Genomic DNA, 25,360 nt, shown 5'->3' with positions numbered 1-25,360 from the left:
CCCTTTCTGTGGAGAGGAATACCTCAGCTCCTGATTGCAGTACCTGAAAGTGTGCAGCTGGTACAGGCTATTCAAACATAGGAAGAATAAATGGTATTCTTCCATGCAACGCTATTCCATAGTTCTCAAATATTGATGTGTTAAAGTACTGTATTTTCTTGGGTTTAAATAATTTGCTCTTAATGGAATACTATGGCTTTGTGTGAGGATGAAGGATTTTGTTATTGTCTTTTGTTTTTAAAATGCTTTCAATGCAGTGTTGTACTTAAAGGCTTGAAAATAAATCTTCTTCTCTTTGTACTGTTCTAATCCATTTGGAATTTTGGGATTAAGATTGGATAGTGTTTTCTCTGTTGTCTGGCTATTTTTTCCTGCAGCATCAAAAGGCAAGGGAAAAAGTATTATAGGCTCAATGTCTAAACAAGTGTTTTTGTTTCTGTATAACTTCTCTGTAACAGATGTCAAATGGTGATCCAAAGAATGTTCCACACAGAATTTAGGATGGATGGAACAGATTTCAAACCCAGATTATCAGGGTGAGCACAAGTGGGCGGTGGGTAGCAGGTCCTTTGCGTTGTGTACCTACCTCAGGCTAATGAAATTCGGATGATCTTTCTTTTGTCTGCATTAGCAAAGAACCTTCACATAAAATATTTGGGTAATACTTTGACAACAAAAATAAAAGCTTCTTCTGGTATTTTGTTCATGAAATCTCATAATTTAATGCCTTTGTTACCAAAGGCTTAGCTGTGTGATGTATTAGTCTGGCGCGTTGCTTTGAGGTACCAAATGGACCTTTTTTTAACAACATGTGTAAAATGAACTGAAGAAACATGATGCTGAATAATCGGATAATAATATAATTTTAATGGCATACACTTAGAAACTCTAAAATTTAATTAAAAATACAGGTTTCTAAGAGCTGTTATGTGTTCCCATTTTCATATATATAAAACTCGTAATAATTTAAAACAAAGATTTTGCAACTGGAATTGCTGTGTTACAACTTGCTCATTATTCTTTAGCTTTTAAGTATTGTATTGTGTTTATAGCTGGAATATTTGTTGAAATAGGCAATGTGACAAGGTAGGTGGTCTTCTGATTAATATTTCTGTACAGATCTGTAAACTCTGCAAGGCTTGTTTAACAATACAGAAATCACGTCCTATTAGATTAAGACATTTGTTTAGGAATAAAGTTCAAGTTTTTCTTTGAAATTCAATTGATCTTGTTTCATGGCCTGAGAAATTATTTATTTTAAGAACCATTTCAAAAGTGTAGTTAATTCAAGAAATTTCTGTGACCTGTTGCTAAATATTTAGAACATGGATTAACTGCATTTGCTCAGGGCTTCAAATAGTGATTTTAAAAACACGGTGAAAAGGAAGGTTACTTTAGTAGTGAAAGAAATTATACAACAATGATAAGAGGTGACGTGTTCATGTAATCCTTCTGTCCTATGAGTGGCCACACTGTTAAAAATTCAAGAATAAACAAGAGCATTGAATTCAAAACTAAATACTCTCATCACAGTGAGAACGCACCATATGCTGTAGCCTATGTGTTCAGCATAACTCAGAAATGTTCTTAAGAATGTGCAATTTCTTATTCCAGCTCTTAGTGAAACCTTTTTGTATGTACCATTGACATGTGGAATAGAAAGCATTACTTTAAAACTGTACCTACTGCCTTTTTGAAGCCCATCACTTGACACATGGCCAGAACTCGTACTTCTCACTAATTAATTAGGGTCTAGGATGTCTTTGCATGGCACACGTACTGTGCTCAAGCAGTATCTCAGAATGGGCTGGCATTTAAATTAAAATGAAGGGGTTGTCCCTTACCTTTCTGCCTAGTAAGTCTGTACGTGATACCAAGAAAGTTTTTTAATTCTCACTGGCTGTGTTACAGCTGCTGAAGTGATGACAGGTATTTGCGGTGTTACCATGCTAATAGTTTTCATTAAGAACTGTCTCCGTATTTGTTTGTTTTTACTGACAAAGCTAATGGCAGTTGCTAATAAAAGTAATGATAATACCAAAGAAAGGTCAGTAAAGACTGAAAATAAACAATCTTCTTATAAAGGCCTCGTAGTTTATTCTTGTGTACTGATTTTAATGAGAGAGTCTGACTGTTGGAGGGAAAACAGAAGGTTGCAGGGTATTTTAAAAAACCAGCAATATTCAAATGATTAAAAAAAATGCATAACTGGAGTTTTATCTTTTTCTGGGAGAGTAAGATCTTACAACTAGAATTTTTAGCTGGAGTTCAATTTCTAAGTACTTAAGTTTTCTTTTCAGAATTGCGTGCTTCGCTTTCCTCAGTGTTAGTTAGAAGTTGCATAGAAGTATTTGAAATGAACTTACTGTTTTTATAACGTGTCAAATTCTACAGAACTGCCATGTGGCATCAGCCCAGATGCCTTGTAGTCAGGGCACGTGCAGTTGGCACCAGAGCATCGCCGGCTGCAGTGGTTGTGTTGCAGAGGGCACTGGCGTTCTCATGCTGCTCGCTGTCTCCTTTCTGGCGGATTGCTGTGTCTGTTAAGCCACCTTGATAACCCAGCAGTCATCACAATGTTGTCCTTTATTTTTGCTTTACAAATGTTTTTTACTTAGAAAAGGTTTCCCCTTTCTTCTGGTCGTGCATCTGGTCATGCACAGTGATCCTTGCATTTGTCACCACTGATCGCTGTAGCTGCGGATGACCAAGAAAATAATCTCATCTGGTACAGATTGCGCTGCCTGATGTCTCCAAGATTTAATCAGATGTAAGCCTTTCGGCAGCAATAATCCAAATCCTTATTGATTCCCAATCTATTTGTAATGCTAGCTGGAAGCTTCAGTATGAGTCTGGGAATCAATTAAACAATCCAGATGCAGCTGCGCTTAGACAGCAAATGGTTATGCCACCAATTTCCATGACTGCTGTGCAGCCTTTGACCTTTAATTTGTGGGCGCGTGTAGTGCGAGCTCCTGAATAGTGAATTGAGTCTATTGATAACAGGCTTGATTTTTGTATTTTATTTTGCAATTGTGACTTGATGTATTCTTAGAAATAGTCTGCACGGATTTATGAACACAAGTTGAAGACTACTCCTGTGGAACAATGCAAATTTCAAAGATCGGTCTGAAGTGCATGAAAACAAAACCTTTTCTGTTACTGTAACCTAGTTGTGAAATTGCTTCAGAAAAGGTCATAGATATTCAGTGTCTGGCTAAGGTGCTCCCAACCCTCTTTCTCAAAACTGCTTTCCATCATACTCAGGAATGGTATTCGACACCTTTTCTTTTCCCATGTCTATGCACGCATGCATGCATGTCTAGATTGTATGGATTTCTCTTGTGGCACTGGGGTATTACCATCTCTAATTGTATCAGATGCCATGTTACCTACAGCAGTGTCTTAATCACCCAGGCTCACAGAAACCTGGGGAAACAGCCCATCTAAGACGAGCTTCTAAGGAAACAAGGCGGCAGAGCGGGGAGTTGCTCTAGAAAGCAGCTGGAAATATTTTTTCCCTCTCTCTCTGTGCTTCCCAGGGAAATCAGACTCAGATCAAAAAAGGGTATTTTTCAGAAGTAATTCCCTTTGAATGGATGAAAGTACCAGCATTTTATTAGGGAAGGTTGAGAACCATTCAGGAATGCAGGTACTTGAGGAATAAGCACCAGCCAAGAAGTGTGTTTCAGAACCTCAGTAGAAGCTAAATGTTTCACTGAAGGACCTGACATAAGTGCCTTTGTGCAAACCTGTAATCTTAGATAAGTTGTTCAGCATTTTCTAAGAATATATAAATAAAATATTACCTGGAAGATGCTGACTTGCATAAAAATTGAATCTCCCTTAAAATGGAAATTTTACACTACTTACCTCAGCTTAAATACTTGTACTCATAAACAGGAGAGCAATATTAAACAATATAAGCCTGGGATGTTTTGCTAGCAGTTTATGCATCTCCTCTCCAAAACTGTTCCAGTCAAAAGAAACAAATGTGATGTATAACATAGAAATGAAATTTCTGTAGTCTTAAGCTTATCCTCATAGCCAATGTCTTTTTATTCCTTTTTAACAAATTCTCTTTCAAATCTCTCTTCAAACTCATTCATTTTTCCCTGCCTATCTGCTTTGTACATTCTTCCCCCCACCCCCACCCCCCCCCCCACCCCCCCCCCTTGTCCCTGCCATTTATTTGTTTTCTTTGCCTGGTGTTATTATTGGTATTTAAAATGCCAGAATGAATAAAGGTCACTTAAAGCATAATATAGTTCACACCATTGTATTTATTTTATACTTTTATTCTTACTTTTTATGTTTGTCTACTATGCTTTGTAAGCTTTTTAACAGAGACCGATTCTAATCTCTCTGCTGTTCTCATGATGTTTTGATTTAGTTCAAATTATCTGCAGTGGTCTTACTACTTAAGCAACGTGAAATAAAAAATTATTCTGTAAGGCACTGTTTTGTTAGTATATTGAATGGTAACTTAAAAGATTGCAACTGCAGACAGTCATTCAGTTTTATTAGTGAGAAATTGGTGCATGCGAGATCAAAATCAGGGCTATCTAGCATGATCATAGAGGTGGACAAAAAAGTGGAATGTAATTCTTAACTATGGCTAAGGTATTTAATTAGAATATTTTCTTTTTTTTTATTCTCATCTCAACTTCCAAAAAACTAGCACTGAAATACATGAAAATTGCAATAAAATATTATGCAAGTGAAGTGTTTATACAAACTTTTCTTTTGCAATATTTCCATTTGCTTGCACGCTGTTTCAACGTTCGGATTTAACTACTTGATTTTTAAAACATTTCAGTCAGTCAATAAATGCAGAATATAAGGGTATTAAAATGGAGGGGGTGTTATAGACAGCATTTTCCCATTAAGAATTGTCAACAAAATCCTTGAAAATGAAATGAGCTGACAACTATAGTCGGAGCAGATGCGTACAGTACTGTTATAGCACATTACACCATCAATTATGTGTCAAGCATGCTGCCAAATATTAAGTGTTCTGACCTTTGTTATTAATAATAGAGGCAGACACTGGGGACATGTGAAAGACAAATAATGTAATGCGTGGAAAGTCTATTATGGATTTGATTTTGTTAATGGATGTAGAGCCTATTTGGTATCCTGCCCCTGCCCTTGCAAGCTATAATTTTATTAAAAATGGGACATACCATGTAATGGGAAGCCACGTTGTGAAAAACATACTTTGATAGTTCCAAGTGCTAAGATCTTCCTAAGTTAAATAAATAATAGTGAGAGCGCACTTGTCATCAAGCTTTACTGCTTTATTTATATGTGTATTTGTCATTTCCCCTGTTCCTCAGGAAATAGTGTGGAAGAAGTGAAATGAAGCAAGCTTGTCTTTACTGTATTCTGCATTCATTTTTGTATTTTTAAGTTGTTGTTTTGCTCAATATCATCTATCATCTTGTAGAGATTGGCTAGTCAAAGGTTTAGTCAACATCTTTCTCCAGAATACAGCTTCTAGCATTTTTAAGTGATCATGCAGGACAACATTGATAATCTGTAAAAATGAGAAAAACAGTGGAATGGCCAACCAAAGGACAGAGATAAGCACTTATGAAGGGAGTGGTGGTGCTAAAAAAAAAAAAAAAAAAAAAAAAAGGGCACAAACTCCAACCCCTTAACTGACTCAAGAAGAACAACCCTTTAACTGAGCAAAGAAAATAGAAGACATGGGACAGAGGAAACTCCTTCCTCTGTAGGCACAGATGGCACAATTTCCTGCTTCTCTAGTGTAGCATATAGATCCCAGAATGTCTTGCCAGTAAAACGTTAAGCAGTTGGTCCAGGATTTCATGTGGAGTGCACTGCAACTGTTTATATGAAAACTGATGGATCATTTACACTTATCAGAAAGCATGCTTTGGTCCTAGAAGTTGTAGAATTTCTCTTATCACAATATTTGTTAATGTTATACTACTTTCAGCCAATAGAACAATTTATATTTTTATTTTTTTTTTAATTTAAGATTACATTTGGGCTTAACTGGCTTGGTGACAGTAATTGCATCTACAAACTCTCTCTAAACTTCACTAATCTGGGTTTGCATAAGATTAATGAAAAATTAGAGCTCCTCTGATATGTAGTACATTTGTGTTGTCACTTTCTTTGTGTCTTGTCATAAATTCTAAATAGGTGTCGAAGTCTGGATTTCCAGTGCAAAACCATTTTAAGGTTTTAATTTTTTTTTCTGTCCTACACTAAAATCCAGTGCACAATTAAGAAAAAGCAAAGAATTTAAAATAAAATGTAGGGACCGAGACAGTATATTTCTGTGAAATTAACCAAAATTTGGACAAAATAAAAAATTTTGCCAGACAACTATTACATTTACGGAAGCAGTTGCATTCCTCTCAAAAAATTCTAATCAACCAGAACTTAAGATTTCATTTGATGTTCATGTCAACAATAAAGTTTGACTCTTGTACAAAATTAAATCACTCCACAAGCTCTTTATGTGTATGTTCCTTTAAACAGTTTGACACAGATGAGAATAATTTGCTGCAGTTAAAAAATACATCAACTTACAGTGAATATACCAGGATGAAATCATTGATCTGTGTCAAGGTAATATAGGAAACATATTGAAAAATCAACATATTTTTCCTGTTCTTTTTTTTTTTTTCCCCGTAACTGGGCACCACGTGTACTGTATTTAGTATACATGTATGGATTTCCTTCTCCCTTTCTTGCTAAATAGGAAGAGGGGAGAGAACAAAGGCCTTCTAGTGATCAAGCTGCTTTTCCACAGCATATTTGTAAGTTTGAATTGAAGCCATCCGTACAAGCAAATGGCTTTATTAAACTAAGCACAAAATAATTCAGATGCAAGAATGATGATTCATTTTTTTTAAAAAAAGTAATTCTATATATCCACTCCAGAAATTGTTTTCTTTTTGTTCATATTAAGTGAGCACTTCATGTACTAGGCACATGCCACTCTGGCCCATAGAATATCCAGGAAGAAATGCAGTTGAAAATAATACTGTATTAAATTTGATACAATACTTGATTAAGCCACTACTTTTTTCATGTTTTGAGTTTTGTTCATACATATTTTATACGTGTATATCGGATTTTCTGTCCAGCTGGAAAGACGTGACTTGATTTTCTGACCAAAGAGGATTTTATCAATGCACGATATTTCTAACAAATATAACATCTTTCCTGCTCCATACCCTGGCTTCTTATCAACTAAGTAATTTTGAGTTTCAGTACTTACTTTTCTGTCAATCTAGGCCTGTACCTTGAATATCTGGAATAGCAATAGCCAACATTTTGCCTACAGTGGGCTGCCCAGGCTTTCAAGGGATTCATCAAAGGTTGGTGAACCTTTGGTTGGACTCCCTTTCCACGTCACCCCCACGATCTGCTAGGGCCTCCCTAGGATCACCTACTGGATGCCTAAACGCAGTTTCCATTCTGTGCCTTTTACACGATGGACTGGCATCCAGCCTCGTGACGGGATATGCGTGCTGGCCGCCTCCGCGCCGAGACCTCCCACGCTGTACGTATTCCCACCACGTGGCAGACAGGCATCTGCCACGCTGGCGTTCGCTGGGTGGGCTGCTGCAGCGACCCGCTTCCCGATACTCGAGGGGCACGTGCCGCAGCACCCTCGGGAAACAGTCTGGCAGGGATGAGGCTACTCAAACCCTGCTCTTTTCACCTCTCGGGAGAGATGAAAGCAAGCAGACGGTGGCTGAATGAGTTGTTTGTTCAGCTTGGGTTTTTGCCTGTGACTTACTGATTGGGAACCTGCAAGGAGAGCAGGGGTGGTGGGGAGTGCGATGGCCCGTGTTGCCAACAAATTTGAAGGCAAGGACCCAAGATACCACTTGCTGGGTGGCTTGGGTAAGAGGTGACCCTTCCTGTGGAGGCAAGGAAAGAGATGAAGTCCTGAATGAGTGTGTTTCTGAGACTGATAGCTTGACTGTTGAAATCTCCCAGGACAAAGTAGTGTGTCATGACACTGTGGTTAGTGAGGCTTTAGTGAAAACATTTTTTTTTTTTAACATCATAACACTTTAACGTAGAAAATTACTTTGAAATCTGTGTTAGCTTCGGCTTCTGTGTTGAACTGTACTTAAGGAGATGAATTCTGTGAATCTGCCTTGCCCTGAGGCATTTCTCCTGTATTTGACAGCTGATAAGGAAGTGGATGCAACAGCATGTGCCATTTTGTACTCTTTTACTTGTTTGTGAGACAAGGAGCAGTTTTGTTTGAGGTGAGCTGGTTCAGAACTGGTTGCTTTACTTGTGTAATGTTCAAAATCACTGAATTGAAAGAACTTATTTTTTGTTAGTAGTGGAGTTTGATAAGGAAACTCAAATTTCAATTTCTATAGTTTCACATTTCTGATTTTAGACACAGGTTTAACACTGTTACAGCCTGGTGTTTCTTGGACTAGAGCAACAGTTTTGCAGTAAACTCTACAGAGTCTGCAGCGAGTTGCTAGACACTTTTTACAGAGTGTACCTCTATATTTTGTGTCTCATACTGCCATCTAAGGGCCACGTAGGCTGAGAAAGTGGCTAAAGGTTCTTCAGTATTTTTCTTTTCTTTCTCCTTACTGCCCTTCCCTTTGGGAAGTCAGCAGTTCATGGGTGAGAAGGGTGGGCAGGGAATAACAGGAGTCCTTTGATGCAATATATTGTTTCATCTAAGAGGACAGAAGAATCTTTCAGATAAGTGAGAAATTAGAATGTAAATTTGAATCGTAGTCTTTCCAAAAAATGCAATTGCAATGAGTTTGTGTAAAAGCCAGCAAATAAGAACGCGATATGACAGGATTTGAGGCTACTCTTGAAACAAGAAGTTAAGGAGTGTAGTGCTTAGAGTCCTAAGGAGTTTCAGTTGAAACTCTTAGCAGTGATGGAGTGTGCAGTTCAGATTCTTTTAACGGTACCAAAGTCCTTGACTCATACTGATTTAAGGATTAATGCTTTATAACAGGACTTGCTTATTAACATTTCCCCTAAAAAAGGTACAAAATAACATGAATTATTTTCTTCTTTTTTCAAATTTAACCGTTTTTGCATTTCTGGGTGTTTCAATTTTCCTGGACTAAGGGAAAATGGGCAAAAATTTGGTGTTACTTTGAGACTATGTGATATTAAAGAACATGAACATCATGTAAATGTTCTGGGGTTTAAGTATTCAAAATTTTATCATAAGAACTTTTCTTTCCAGGATAAAAATGCCTTTATATATATATATATATATATATATATATAAATCTTCAAATTGTACTGGTATAGGCTTAATTCTATAGCTCCTTTCTCAAACAGATGTTTTCAGCTACAGGTGTGATAAAGAATTAGTGGGAGAAGCAAAACATTTCAATATTTGTCAATATAGTACTGTTGGCACTGACTGACACCGTTTTTATAATGAGGACCCCTTTGAGCACAACTTTATTTTACAATGTATGAGTTGTTTTTCAGGCTAGTTTCCAGCAAACCTTGTGTAATAGAGAAAGTAATTAATCTTGCATGTTACTTTGACAGGCTCATGCAAGCAAAGACCTGGAAGAGCAGTTGCGGTCTGTGTCCAGTGTGGATGAACTCATGACAGTACTTTACCCAGAATACTGGAAAATGTTCAAATGTCAGTTGAGGAAAGGAGGTTGGCAGCACAACAGGGAACACTCCAGCTTTGACACAAGATCAGATGATTCCCTGAAATTTGCTGCAGCACACTATAATGCAGAGATCCTGAAAAGTAAGTACAGGACACAAAATATGTTCTAACACACAATAAATTAAAATTAAAATCCGAAGGCTTCTCACTTGTGTCAAAAATATTTTAAAAGCTAAGCATTGTCAGTAAACCAACCTCAGCAGTTTGATCTGATGTCATGTGTATAATATAAAAATCTTTGAGAGTCAACCTACCATAATGAAATAAATTGCTCCGCAGATGTACTTTTGGTACATTCATTGTAAGAAAGATATAGACTGCTTTCTCCGCTCAGTAGATGCAGGAAGTTAAGTGTTTCTCTTCAGGTATAAGGAATTCTGCTTTGTAGAGGCTGTAACAATTTTGCAGAAAGCAGAGAGGGCACTACTAATTGGATTCATTGAACTGTTATTGCTTTAGGATGCTAAATAATCCACTTGTAGATTTTTCCTGTTACAAGAGGGCAGTTGTCATGATGTTACACTCAAATCAGAAAAAAACAGCTTTCAAACCAGTATGTCAATACCCCTTAGTGTTTCAGATGGCCTGGATATAAATATATTAGCTTACAGTTTAAGCAAGTGCTTGCAGTCAGAGAAACACAGGTATTTATAGCAGGAGGTTTATTTTTTGATGTGATATTGGAAATAATGGAGACTTTAAGGTACACATTAGGTGAAATTTCCATTTTTGCTGAATAGCCTACCAAAAACTGGCACCAAGAGAGACTAAAGGTGCCTGTACAACTGCAAGTGTTATGGCTGTTTAGTGTAAGATTGTATTTGGTAAAAGGCTGTATGACATGATGTAAAATGTTTGCCCAAATTTGTGTGGATAATCTGTGCACAAATATCACCTTTCAGATTAAATCATATGGAGTATATAATTGCTAAATAATAACCTTTTGCTTTAAATTATACTCTTGTAGCTAACAAGGTAAACATATTCAAACTAATTTCATGTTAAGTGTGTCGGTATCAAATTTAATGTTTCTAGTATATAGTATACAAGTGAAGTACTGTGTGGAACCAGTTAAAATTACTTTGCGGAGATGGGCAGTACTTCTTTAGATTTCACTCAAGGTGAGACTAACCTCAAACATAGGAGGAAGGACATGTACAGCTTTAGCTGCTGGCCAGCAGGTTGAGGGAGGTGATTCTTCCCATCTATTCCACCTTCATGAGACCCCACCTGGAGTACTGCGTTCAGCTCTGGGGCCCCCAGCATCAGAAGGACATGGGCCTGTTGAATTGAGTCCGGAGGAGGGCCACAAAGATGATCCAGGGGGCTGGAGCACCTCTCCTATGAAGACAGCCTGAGACAGTTGGGGTGGTTCAGCCTGGAGAAAAGAAGGCTCCGGGGAGACCTTAGAGCAGCCTTCCAGTACCTAAAGGGGGCCTATAAGAAAGATGGGGACAAACATTTTAGCAGGGCCTGTTGCGATAGGACAAGGGGTAATGGTTTTAAACTAAACAAGGATAGATTTAGACTAGATATAAGGAAGACATTTTTTACGATGAAGGTGGTGAAACACTGGAATAGGTTGTCCAGAGAGGTGGTAGATGCCCCATCCTTGGAAACACTGAGGGTCAGGTTGGATGGGGATCTGAGCAACCTGATCTAGTTGAGGATGTCCTAGCTCATTGCAGGGGCATTGGACTAGATGAACTTTAAACACAAACCGTTCTATAATTCTATGATTCTGTGTCATAGGATCTGCCCAACCTTGTGAGGTTCCCCCTTAGCTACGCTGTGACTTTTCTTCTGCTCCATGGCAATATGTCACATCTCTATGAGGAAATAAAATTAGCTAGAAGTTAACACAGAGAGATTTGTATGACACTGAATAAAGGGTGTTGACTCTAGCAATGCATATTCTGGTTCTAAACTTAAAAAAAAAACCCTCCTAATTTACTGCAGGAGAGTATTGTTTTTAAACAGTTACTTTATAACATATGAAATTCCCTGTAACTTGGCAGGTATTGATACTGAATGGAGAAAAACTCAGTGCATGCCACGTGAAGTGTGTGTGGATGTGGGAAAAGAGTTTGGAGCAACTACAAACACCTTCTTTAAACCCCCATGTGTATCCATCTACAGATGTGGAGGTTGCTGCAACAGTGAAGGACTCCAGTGTATGAATATCAGCACAAATTACATCAGCAAGACAGTAAGTTCTCACTCTTATTACAGTCAAAGTGCTCCTTGCAAATCCATTTGTGATCATGCATATTTTAAACCTTTTTATTGCTACTATAAGGAAGGAAAAAAATCAGTTCCAGAATACATAGGAAAAACAGCTGGAGAGACTACTGGCTGGAAGAAGGTGGTTAACGCTCTTTTCCCTCAGATATATTCTTTTTTTTTTTTTTTTGGGGGGGGGGGGGGGGGGGGGAGAGAGACAAAAATAAGTAGTAAATTATGATGTCCTGTTCTTAGTTTTGAGATTATCCATGAAACTTAATTCTATGTTTTTTCTTGCATCTACCATTTGCCTGCTGTATGAGGCAAGCACTCTCTGGAAAACTATCCTGTAATTTGATTAGTGAAGACTGTTTTAGAACACGGGCAGACAGGATACATGTTGCAAATAAAGCCTTTTAGGAACTGAACTTTACTGTATTAAGTACACTATTAATGTACCTATTCATTTTATTTTAATGCATCTTTCTCAGGTGTATGTGTGGTTTTGATTCTTCAAGTTCAGGGCTAGTGATCAGGAGTGTGCAGGGATTATGCGTTGAGCCTGTGAGCTGCCTTTGAAGGGAACGCAGGCACGCATTATTCTATTTTAAGTAGCTATTACAATTATCACAATTATCTTACAACATTTCCCTCAAAAATCATGTAAAAATAGTCACACTTCAAAATATCTGCCAGGGTATTTTGGTTTTATTACAGTATTTGGTAGGGTTTTTATTGGTTGTGGCCTTTTTTGCTTTTTACCTCATCTTTCTCATACTTCAAAGAAAACTAATTTTAGCATAAATCTTGCTTCCTTTTTCAACTAGATTCATCTAGCTGAAAATGCAGTACATATTTATAAGGAAGATACACAACTGTATAGCCAAATATAAAATAGTAGCCCATAGAAATGTCATTTCTTTATCATGAAGTTTCTGAGGTGCTCTGAGCCTTCCTGAGAGGGTATTAGGAAAAGGGGTCATGAAGAAAACAGAAAAAAAAACCCTCATTTTTTTTTTACTACATTTTCTGTCCTTATTTCTCACCAGTTCTGTCTGTCTGAAATGGTATATTCTACCAAGAATTTTCAATCCTAAATTTAAGCTAGTGGTAGACAGCCACACAGCACAGGAATAATGTAACTCAAATAGCTTAAACAAGGAAAACTACAACACTGATTTTGTTCCAGCCTATAGTAATTCCCACAAACAGCTGTCCTAATTCCAGTTGCTTGAAAGATGCAAATATAATTTTCATGTTACAAACCAAGAAATATGGTTCTTTTTTTTTTTTTTTCTTTTTTTTTTTTATTGGCTTGTATTTGTAAAGTTTAGCTTACTGGAATAAAGGATGATCTAGTTACAGAGAGTTGTTCCATTTAGCACAGATTTCCTGGTCTTTCAGCTCCATGTCAGTTTGGGGTAAATAATCCTTTTCTATTCATCTTTCCGTTCATATCTATTGAGTGAAGTAATTTTTTTTTTTTTGCCTAGTAGAAAATGTTTAGTACTGAGTTTCTTTTTTAAGTTCTTGATGTCATTGGTGGTAAGATGGTATAGGATTAGTTAAAAGATTTGAGAGACTCTGAAAAGGAAAATTTTAAAGGACTTCTCAGAAAGAAGAAAGAGGCAATAGCATTGTTTTGTTTTCTTAACTATTCTGTAAAAGCAAGCAATTTAATCTCTGAGTTTTCTGTCTTGCTTCTGCTTTCCAGTTTTATCTGGTCCTTGACAGAATGCAGTTTTTAAAAAAACCTTAATAAAGGAAGAGAGCTATAGCTATATCTCTTCATCTGTCATCATCTCAAATCTTTTTAAAGTTATGTGACCACAGCTTACCCTATATCAGATGAGAATTAGGAAGAAAAAAGTATTGGATTCAAGACCCTTCTGTGGAATTCAGGTACCCTACACACCTATTTTCACTACTGTTTTCCTTTTATTTCCTGAATGAAATGAGGACAAATGGTTAGTAACCAGGCATCTTCTGTTTTTTCATAAGTCACCATTTTTGTAGCTTTGCTTTTGGTGCATAAACTCCGTAAGATAACTTCATATTGTTCATCCTGCAGAAAAAGTACTTAATGGGAAATTAACTTTTCAGCTGGAGGTCTTACTGTGAGGGCAAGCTCTGGCATTGGTTCCAGACATTAAAATCTAAAGTAAGTTGATATCAGCTTTCATCAAAATTAATTTAAAAGAGCTAAGCATAGAAATTATTTTTATGGGGAGCAAATTGATTGCCAGGAGAATGGACTAGGTCAGATGTTCCCAGACTGGCTTGTGGACCACTGTGGTGGTCCAGAGAGAGGGTCAATAGTTCTCTAGTTTGGGCTGTGTTCCTCCTTTCCAGCTACTTAATTTTATTAAGAGAAAAATAAAGAAGTATTCTGCTTTGCTTTTAATACCATTTTTTCCACAAAGTCTGTTTCTGTAGTTGCTAAGTGGTGTTTACACAATCATGATTGAGATATGAGACAATTTTTTAATTAAGATGTGGTACGAGGTCTGTGAAAACATTTGAGGACCCCCTAGGCTAAATCATAAAATGCGGCAGATCTTTTTCTTTTGTTTTATCCATGGCATTGCAATAGCCAACTTTGTAGGTGGTGGCTTGTCTAATGAAGGTCTCTGTGGAAGGTGGTTGGCTGGGTTTTAGTTTTGTGGTGCGGTTGTGTTGGGTTTATCTCTAATTCATTATTGTTCAAACATCTGTTCTCTCTTTCCATGACATGAGTAATTCAAAAGCAGTTAAAAGCTTGGAACTACCTGGTGCAGCAACAGCCTGTCCCTCAGCTGTACTTTTTTTATGCCCCACCTATAGGTACTTGCTTATAGGTTGAAGGGAAGCAGTGAGAAGACGTCAGAGCCATCTCATTCCATTCTTCCTCTTGCCTGGTGGGATGGACAGTTTTTTGGCTTCTTTCAGATCATTTGATGTAAAGGTCCTAAATCTTCTTGTTTCATGGTTACAGTAATAGTCCCTCAAGGGAAAACGTCTTTCCAGGCAGTTTGAAATTAGATTTAGAGGAACTTTTCTCACAGGAAACAAGTTAAGAGCTTGAAATTGTTTGCCATATTTGAGATGTACATGGTGTTCCTTTACACAATTTGGAGATGCATATGTCACAAGAATTTTCAGTTGTTTTGAGCTTTACCATTTATGCCTTTTCCCATGCATTTTTCTATGTTAAAGAGACTGATGATTGTAGTGATGTAGTAGGTACTATTAATAGTGGGAGATATATCAGTATAATTTCCAAATGTTTTTTGTTAAAATTTCGGGGTGGGAGGGGGGAGGAAGTGATTCAAATATAAAAAATAGAATAAGGAACGCAGGCATATTAAACAGATATGAAATGTATTATATCAGATAAGTTACTAATTCTTGTATCACACATAAGCCTTGAAATACTGTGTTTTCAGAAAAGTTAGGTAGTAAAATAAATAATGATGATGTACCATTTTTCAAATAGCTTATTTTCATTCTTTCCAGTATAGAGATGTTTAGAGTTTTGAAAACAGTCTTATATCCCTAGCTTAAAAATCTCTCCAGACACAATGTGCTCTGTTACACTGGTTATATTTGGCTGGCCTTACTGACACTTTAGGAAGTGCAAAGATCACAAGTGATGGAAACTGAGAGTCAATCAATTTAAGGGAAACTTGCCAAAATAAACCACAGTCCATTCGGAAGAACACGGTGTAGTTAATGTAAATCTGGGGAAAAAAAATCATACATAAATCCTATGTTTGAAAAGTATCTAGAATGATAAGCTTCCCTCATTGTGGTACAAAAATAACAGGTTTGATTATTTTATATTTCAGAAGTTAGTGATCATAATAATAATTTTATGTGTGCTGGTACAATGGATATTGGCACATGCGATAATAGTGCTGAATAAATTAATTTAGCCACTGAAACAAAGAATTACTTTGTATAGAAATCAACAGTTTTTCTGGAAAGCATGGCATGAAGTCCTTCTAGTCTAAAGAAGGAGCTATCAATACAGTGGATCAAAAATACATGCCTTTCTAAGGATCAGTGAGGAGGAATATATGGGAAAAAAAAATTTTACAGGAATTCTGATAGCACTTTTGGTCAAGCATTCAGAGATTCCTGTCTGCTGTTAGATTTTGTTGTTGTTGTTTGGGGTTTTGGGGTGGGGTTTTTTTTTGTTGTTTTGGGGGGTTTTTTTGTTAAAGGTTAAAATCCTGCTGAGCTCTAGGTTGTGGACCAGACTCTGGTCCCACCCTTGTTTCTGTTCTCCACGCCAGTTCTATAAATGGCTAAAGGAAGAGCACTGCCAGTGTGGGAACTGAAAAGAGCCTACTACAGGGTGGTCTGTGGGACCACGCAACTCTGGCCTGGAAGCTCTGGCAAGCATGGCTGAAAAAATAACAAGGTTGAGAAGACAGGGGACTGGTGCACTTGGCATCACAGTAATTGCAGGCTGTGGAGTACCAAAGTCTAAGTCTGGTTGGCCGAGCTATTCAGGACACCTTTGCCCAGTGTCCTCTTGCTGTGCTTCTCACCTGAGAAGTACAGTACAAATCATATGCACTGATCTTCAAGGATTTAAAGAACTGAGGTGTAAAAGAATGAAAATCCAGGGAAAAAAAATTGTTTGTAGTTGCACACATGATTGTAAAAGTTTTTGTGATTATTCACTTATCTTTGTATTAGTCTGAAAAGTTCTTTAATTATATACCTGTCCGTACTGGGACGCAGTAAATACAAGCATGTGAAGCTGATGTTTGGGTCTGTAGGATATGCTGCCTTTTAATTTTGGCTGGTGCAGTGGAACAAAGGTTAATTATTAAGCCTAAAATACACCTTATTACAGATTGTGTAATCCAAATGTATGAAGAAAAATGACCTTCCTTCATTTTTTAAGATGAACGTTTCAAGTTTGGCTAGGTTGAAAGATAGATATAAAGTCATCTTGATAATGGTCAGTGGGAACTATACAAAATACATATCCTCAAAAAAGGATTAAAAAAAAAATGTCCTGCAACCAAAACTCGTTTTTAAAACAAGTAGTTTAAAACAACATATAGTACCAGTGACTGTCATGGTTTTAGCACACAATTTCCATTTAAGGCATTTACTGTACAAGGCTTTTGAATTTTTTCATGACAGAGAAAAATGGGGAAAAAACATTTATAGTCACACATAATCTTGTTCAATGGTAAACAACTCTCATTTAAGTAGCCCAATAGTAAGATTATCCAACATACTCCATTATAAACTCTATTCTCATTGTCAGCCTAATTTTGCTGTTCTTTAACAATAAGGGTTGAAATTTTCTCTGCCAGATGCCTGCCTCAGCTCGATGTGTTGTTTTTACTTTTTTTTTTTTGCTTTCAAGCAAAAGTAGTAGTTCTGCTTTTTCTTAAACCAGAGTGAGAAAGAAGTGTATATGGCTTTACCGTTAAAAATCCGGATTTTGTTTTTTATCTGAAAAAAATGTTCATGTTCCTTTATCTTAGGTAAAGGATATGATACTTGTTTGTTTATATTCGGAAGGTGTGGGTTTTTTATCTTTGAGACAATCTGTATACTTCTGAATGTTAAAAAAAAAAAGACCTAGGAGACGAATGGAATTGTTGGGAAACTTGGATTTATTTGTAACTAGAAGACTTTATAACTTGGGGCTGAACAAAAATCTGATGCAGTTCAGATCTAGGCACCTAAATCCCACCTTCTAGGTAGAGCCCATTGCTGGTACACCCACCTCTTTGTCTTCTTGGGAAAGAAGAAACCTGGTTGATCCACAAGTAGCTGGGACAAGATGTGCGTGTGTCAGAATGTTAAAAATTATGCTAAGGAGCCCAAAAAGAGGGAAAGGAAATCAAGCTTTGTGGGCTGGCTGAAGGGGAAACTTTGGTTGGGCGGAAATGAGGGGAGGTTAGCATGGAGAATCGTCGTATTGGATGAAGACCTAAGGAGACAAGGGCTGAACACAGTACTTTTGAAGAGAAATATTAGAAATGGTGAGAAAGACTGGAAGACCTGCCATCTGGTTTTCTGTGACAAAACAGCCTTAGACTGGCTGAATGGCATGTGTTAAAGTTCTTGTGAAATGCATTAACTGTGTATGGTTTTCAACTGTTCCTTTAGGTACATAGAACTTCCATTAGTATGTGTTATATGCTGAGATTAACAGTGTGTTACTGTCTTATGTTTATGATATCAGCTTCTGTGGAAGAGGTTAGGACAGAGCTTGACTGTGATTTTGTGTGGTTTAATTTTGGGTTTTTTTCTTTGTTATACATAATATTCTTTAGTTATGCTATCACATACTGCTTCAGTTGTTGTTTTCCACTGGTTTCCTAACACTGCAGAGTTGGTAGCACAAATGTACAGGACAGCATGGGCAAGTTGAGTCCTAATTTTTTTCTTTTAACTTTTGAGTATTTTCCTCTAACTCTAGCAATACTCATTTAATGTACTTTAGTTTGCGGTTTAATGTACTATAATTACTAACATTTTTTTGAAAACTACAAGCAATAGAAGCTCTCCACTTTGAAGAAACTGTCCTAATCCCTACTCCTGTCAGATCTCGTGTTCTTCTGGGGACTGAAGGTCATTCTTTGCGGTCTTTAGTCCCGAATGTTTGTCTTTAGGCATTGATCCCTGAAGAACAGACCTGCAGGAAATGCCTTTTCCCTATTTCCTGTAGTGTGAGGTAGTCTGATTTTTACTACGATTTGAATTTGGGAAGGAGGAGAAGATTTCGGCCTCTGAGAATACGGTAAAATCAATCCTTTACTGAAAGAGGGACCAGACAGAAATATAAGCCATCTGATCTCCAAGAAGAGGTACACATTTGGGCAATGTGGGTACCAGCAATAGTACCCACAACTAGCAATGTTGCCAGAAAAGAAGGGAGTCAAGAACCAGCCTCATACACAGATGTTATGGTTTCTATTTCTCAAAGAAATATCCTTTCTAGATACTGACATTTGACTGTTACATGTTGCCAACATGCCCTGTAGTGACAACAGATGTTGAGCTTATTGTTCTATTGGATGAGGAAGATGAGGAACAAATAAATTAGCGATGTTAGGAAAACAAGAAAGCATTACACAAGGTCAGATCTTACCTAATTTGAAATTATTTGTTAAGATAATTCAAACCTAGCTTATGTATATTGAGAGTTTATTCACTTACGTGTAAAAAGCTTCATTGGATTTAGAGATGCTGCTATCACAGCTGAGAGCAGAATATAGATTTTCTTTAGAATGGATCTTATTTTAAAATGCCAGAGATTATTTAAACTGAATTATTCTGAGTATTAAATACATTTTCTATAACAGACTACTTTTCAAGAATTTATTTCTTGTGAAATCTTTGCTTGATATCTTTTCATGATCAGAAGAGAAGAATAAATATCTCCTTTTTCAGCATGCATCAGAATATAGTATCCTAATAGCATGTACAGGCAAAAGTGAAGGAAGAACAAATCAATAATTCCAGCCCCAGTATTTCACTTCCATCATTTCCATTAATGAAAATAGATCTGGTTTATATTCTTAAGCACTTTCCAAAAGTGAGGGCTAGAAATGTAATACCAAATATAATATAATCTCTAACATAAATAGTTGGCCTAGGTTTTTTGACTTTATGTATAAGCAGTGGCTACTATTGGGTGATGTAAAATACATTGCTATTAAGAGAATTTAGTTGAACAGACTGAAGGTAATTCAGTGATGTCAAGGAAGCCAGTCTACATTGTTTAACTAGGCTTTTTTTGCATTGCACCACTGAAGTGTTGATTCACAGTTTAAATGGAAGAATGAATGTAGATTAAGATAATTCATGTTCACCATCATTGCCGCTTACAATTGGTATGTCTCAGGTGTTTTAGTGAAATTTCTCTCATTGCGTGCCTGAAGCCAAACAGGACAGTTGGGCTGACTGGGACCTCTTTTATGGTTTGGAATTGTAGCAACAGTCTTACACTGCCATCTGCAGCGGTCTGGAGTCTGCTACGCTTTGCAGCATGGCAAACTGATCTACTCCAAGAGCAGAGGAAGAACAGAACATGCCCTTTTTTCTAGTCAGCTACAGTTTGGTCCACACAAAGAATCGTACTTATCTTCAGTTTCTAAGTTTTCTCAGTTCCCCCTACAGTGGGTTTTTACTTCAGCTTCGGAAAAGCAAGTTCATCATGTAAGAGAGCAGAGAAAACAAGATTCTCTTTTTGTGTGTAATATTGTAATTAAGTCCATACTCTTTGTTCTGCCCCTCCATTCATGTATTTCTTTTAAGAATCAGTTTTCATACAAGTTATCTAATACAGTAAAGGCTTTTGCATCTGTAGATTCTTAGCTCTCCAGATTTTCAGAGGTCTCAACAGTTGGGCTGTCCTTCTCAATGCACAACTTGTTTAAAAAAAGATACAAGTCTTGAAGAATATGTAGATGAGTTTTGTTATCTGATTGAAGATCAGTATTTAAAAAAATCAGATACTCGAACTCAGCATGTATTTTCTCAAATGTGTACTGTATGCAGAAATGAAAGCTATTTTTCATAAACATGGTCCTTTCTGTCTCTTTATCTACAACACCACCTTCCTCCTCTCCATTTTCCTGGTTAGTTTGTGCATCGTAAAAAAAACCTATGATGGCCTTCAAGTAGGTGGATGTTTTTAAAAGAAATGAATAAGTACATAAAGCTATTTTCATATAACCTATTAATATGAAAATGATAACTCTGTGTTATGTTTATTGCTCTTTTGGGATGAGGCATCTTGGTAAGAATGCCTTTTGTGATTAATTTAAAGGAGCTTTTATAATAGATGAGGGTAAAGGAGCCAATATTGGTTTGGAAGCCAAAAAGGATTATAAGTATAATAAAATGTTGATTAGAAAGTCTCTTTCCAGAAGTCTGTGTTGAACTTATTGGAAACCCTGGAGGTATGTCTGGTGATAATTAGGCATTCATTTTATTGGTACCAAACTTTAAACTAGACGTGGACTTGTGCCCTTATCTTATTAATGACTCCAGATCACAATTTTAAGAAGCGTTACGTATTTTGCAGCTGAAGCAAGAATCCAAATGTTAATATGCTTTGGCTAGAAGTCACTCTAACAAGAGAAACTCTTTTCATGGTGGATCCCTAGATGGATAGTTTTTTTCATCAGTATTTGAAAGATGCAGGAAACTATTTTCTGTTTTTGTTTTCCTTCTACAGAAGTGAAGATAAACCAGTTTGCGTTTTTAGATTCTAGTGAAGAAAAAAACCCACACTTAAAACTAATATAGGGGATGTGGTACTTTTTGCAGCAAAAATAATAGCATTGTAATCTTCTGTAACAGAATTAAATGCAAATATAATACTTTTGCCATTTCTGTTCTTTTATGATGACACTCCCAGTGTTAAACTTTTTAAAGATCTAATTACTAAGTAATGTCAAAACTTGTTTTGTAAAACAGAAAATATCTGTCAGAGTTGATGATGCTTTATACAATTTAAAGTTGCATAGGTTAGGTATACAAATAGTATGAGCTTTATTGTTGGCTGCGCAAGTGCCTTTTTACCTGTGGGTGCTTGGTGAATACATCCCATATCGCTGCACATGCATGCTTGGTAGTACTCAGTCTCACTTGTCTACTTCCGTGCAAGGTACTGTTTGCGGGACATCCCGTAGATGTACTTCATATTTTGAATAATTTAAAATTACCAGTATTTTTATTATATTTGCATGCTGCCTATGTGCCATACTATAAAGTTATTGATTTTAAAAAAAGCATTGAAGTTAGATCTCAGCTAAAAAATAAAGTTTTGTTATACAGTCTCATCAACTGAAACTGGAATAGTAACCAACGACCATGTTTTTAAAGGTAGTAAAGTCCCCAGAAGATGCAGGAATATTCTTGAATATGCTTGGCAAAGTGACTAAACACCTAAAAGGCAACAGTGCACTATTATCTCATTAAAAATACTACCAAAATAGATTTTTTTAAGACATCGACCTAAAGTATTTGCCCTAACTAACTATTGAGATTTGAGTCTTACAGTGAAACCTTCTTAGTTTGATAAAGTAGATGTCCTGAATTGAATACTGAAATGAGTCTCACTGTCTGTTATCACATGTTCAGTTTTTCCACAAGGTATCACTTAAGTTGTCCTCTTCCACCAGTTGAAATACATTTCCCACTAAAATGAGGATTTTTTTCATTCGCATACATTATTATTTTATTAATAGTGGCTATTTCTTAATGTCGTGAAAAAAAAATTACAGTTCAAGATGCATTCCATTAGGGTAACCCTGTAATTTGCATTGATACAAATACTGGAAAGTCAAAAACATCGTATTCTGCAGTTCAAAACTTGTTCATCCAAAAATGTTTTAATCCAAGTCCAATATGTTGCTGTTTTACGCAAGCTTTTGTAATGGTGCAGCTGATATATTAGGTTGTAGCTTACCCCCTTTTTAAACTATTCTTGTTTTCCAACTTTGAAGCACCTTCCAAATGTTACATTTTAGATTTTTTTAAAAGGCTGCCAATTTGAAGTCATTTCCTCTAGAAAAATGAGTTCTTTGTACATTTTTGTCTTTTAACAGTAGTTTAAATGTTATAGCAAGCAAACAGGCACGTAACAGGGTTTAACACTAAAAACATTAATTGTCATGCCATAGCTATTGTATTCATTTTGCACATAATTATTATTTAGCAGTATAATTGAGTATGCCACTGAATGATGGTAGAGAACAAAAACCTAAACTTAAATTCCTTATAGTTTTTTTTCTATGTCCTTATATTATTTTTAGTTGTACTGTTACTGATCTATAAAAAAAGTGCTTTGCTTTGGTTTCCCTTTTATAGTTGTTTGAGATCACAGTGCCTCTTTCTCATGGCCCCAAACCTGTAACCGTCAGTTTTGCCAATCACACGTCCTGCCGATGCATGTCGAAGTTGGATGTTTACAGACAAGTTCATTCTATCATAAGGCGTTCTTTGCCAGCAACACAAACTCAGTAAGTATGAGACTTGTCTTTCCTTTCACATTATGAGCAAGCCTATGTAATTAGATTTAAAATATTGCTGGAAGCTTTCACAATTAAGATAGGTGAACTTATTAGGTCAACTACACATTAGCACTAGCAGAACGCGTTTTGCAAAGGAGCTAATACTGGTTTACATGAAGAGAACGTTACTAAAGTAACATTTTCCTTTTACCCAGTGGATAAGTTGGGGCTAGATGGTTTAAAAATGAATAATGTTTGTGGGGTTTGTTTTGTGGAAGGAGCTACAATGCAACTGAGGCTTAAAGGAAACATCAATAAAAGCAACTTCTTAAAAAAACCCAAAAAGTAATCAAGAAAAGCTAAAAATACTTACTTTTGCAAATAAGGAGTAGACATTTCTCTCTCAAACTGTCTTTTCTTATTTAAAATGCTGTTTAAAAAAAGGCTTGGTTTTAGGGAATCTTTAACTACAAATCTTTTTGCACATCTTCATATGCCAGAGATCAAAACAGAATGGAAATGGAAAGCAAAGGGTTAATTGGCAGTCCACAGAATTAGCATATTGATTTGTTTGGTGATTTTTGAATGAAAAAAAGTTACAGAAGAAATCTGGCACTGAACCAAGTGTTATTTAAACCCCTTCCCTTCATTTTAGAAGACTGAGTGATGATTTCATGATGTATAAATATTTAGGACGCCAAAAATAGGTAACAGACTAACAGTTGTTTTATGGAAGAACCAATGACTAGCAGCTGAATGGGAATTAATTGTAGACATTTTTAATAAGGTGAGTAAATAGTGCAAAATGCCTGGAGGTATAAGCTAGGTCATTTTCTCTGTGTTTTCATTCAGTTAAAGTCTGGATGTTTTCTGACATGTTCCAGCTAAATACAGATTATATTCTATTTTAATTCAATTTTTGAATTTATTCATCAAAATATGGATCATAAACAGTGGATTAGAAAAATCTTAGGAAATAAATCTATTAATAGTTTAATTATTTGTATAATTAACAGATTATAAAAATCAAAACCCAAGAGTCAATAATGAAGTCAAATTATACTGACTGTTGGCAGCTTCTTAGTGCTTCCAGATTAAGAGCAGTAGCAATTATCAGTGCAAGGGTTTTTTCTAGCCAGGAAACAGATACGTGTAGTTAGAGGGAAGTAAGCGTACAGATACAAGACTTTGACCAGCACTCACAGGTAGCTGGCTGTCCTGTGAGTAAGGAATCATGCTTCAACAAAGGTAAGGCAGAGTAGTACTGGGTAAGAATATATAGAGGCCTTCTCTACTGTTAAGTACTGTCTTTAAGTTTAAAAATCTATGATTTTTTACAGTAAAATGGAAAAAAAACAACCAACCAACCAAACAAAAAACCCCCCAAACACCAAAACAACAACAAAAAAATCAAGTTGAGTGCTTCTAGATTCTAGAAAGGAAAGATATTTTCATGTTCCTGGTGGGTGCCTGGATGCTTTTCAGAATCCCACTGGTTTTTTTTAATTTGTACTAAAGTTCTCAATTTCTTTTCAACTTCTCATTTTTCCTTAATGTTTTTATTTATAGGTTTGAATGCTAGTGAAACTGTTGTAAAGCCAAAACTTGGAAATGTACTTTCTTGTCACAGTGGCAGCTCTGCATGTGCCCGTGTATTTATGTACATGCTCGTTTTAACAGAAATACAGTAATGACTTCCTTATGTATTACTGAAAAGAAAAGCCTAGGAGTATAATCTCTAGTTTTAGGGTAGTGTTGTGGTTTAACCCCAGCCAGCAACCAATTACCATGCAGCCACTCATTCGCTACCCCCACCCCAGTGGGATGGGGGAGCGAATCAAAAAAAAGTAAAACTTTTGGGTTGAGATAAAGACAGTTTAATAGGACAGAAAGAAATTAATAATAATAATAATAGATGTATTGGAATACACAAAACAAATGATGCACAATGCAATTGCTCACCACTCACTGACCGATGCCGAGTTAGTCCCCGAGCTGCGATTCCCCAGCCAACTCCCCCAGTTTATATACTGGGCATGACGTCAACATGGTATGGAATACCCCTTTGGCCAGTTTGGGTCAGCTGCCCTGGCTGTGTCCCCTCCTAACTTCTTGTGCCTCTTCAGCTTTCTCGCTGGCTGGGCATGAGAAGCTGAAAAATCCTTGACTTGGTCTAAACACTACTTAGCAACAACTGAAAACATCAGTGTGTTATTTCTAATGCTGAACCCAAAACATAGCACTGTACCAGTACTGGGAAAAAATTAACTCTGTCCCAGCTGAAACTGGGACAGGTAGTAACACTTGGGATCTAATAAGAATTCAAGGCTGGATTATGCCACGATTCACAGGCACGTGTTAGAAAGAAGCGAGAAATTACATGTAAGATAAAATACAAATAGTTGGATTATTTTTTTTTATAAAATATATCGTCTGCACAACTTTATTCTGAGAATTAAGGTCAAGGTCTTTG

At 36.5% G+C, this 25,360-nt stretch overlaps 2 protein-coding genes across 3 annotated transcripts in view; one reads left to right on the top strand and one right to left on the bottom strand.

Annotated features, from left to right (window-relative positions):
* Positions 1–25,360, top strand: part of VEGFC (vascular endothelial growth factor C) — an 82,114-nt gene that overhangs the window by 48,526 nt on the left and 8,228 nt on the right. For both annotated transcript variants that reach the window (XM_049797942.1, XM_049797941.1), the window contains 3 exons: positions 9,550–9,763; positions 11,701–11,891; positions 22,745–22,896. In XM_049797942.1, the coding sequence (XP_049653899.1) occupies positions 9,550–9,763; positions 11,701–11,891; positions 22,745–22,896 (557 nt within the window). The remainder of the gene's footprint in view (positions 1–9,549; positions 9,764–11,700; positions 11,892–22,744; positions 22,897–25,360) is intronic.
* Positions 13,614–25,360, bottom strand: part of WDR17 (WD repeat domain 17) — a 232,584-nt gene continuing 220,837 nt past the window's right edge. The window contains exon 31 of the transcript XR_007505745.1: positions 13,614–13,625. The gene's annotated coding sequence lies outside the window, so the exon portion shown is untranslated. The remainder of the gene's footprint in view (positions 13,626–25,360) is intronic.

The sequence above is a fragment of the Accipiter gentilis genome, chromosome 3, assembly GCF_929443795.1.
Source record: "Accipiter gentilis chromosome 3, bAccGen1.1, whole genome shotgun sequence".
In the NCBI taxonomy this organism is placed as follows: Eukaryota; Metazoa; Chordata; class Aves; order Accipitriformes; family Accipitridae; genus Astur; species Astur gentilis.
Note: the sequence above shows the minus strand (reverse complement) of the source record. Positions and strands in the feature narration are given on the sequence as shown.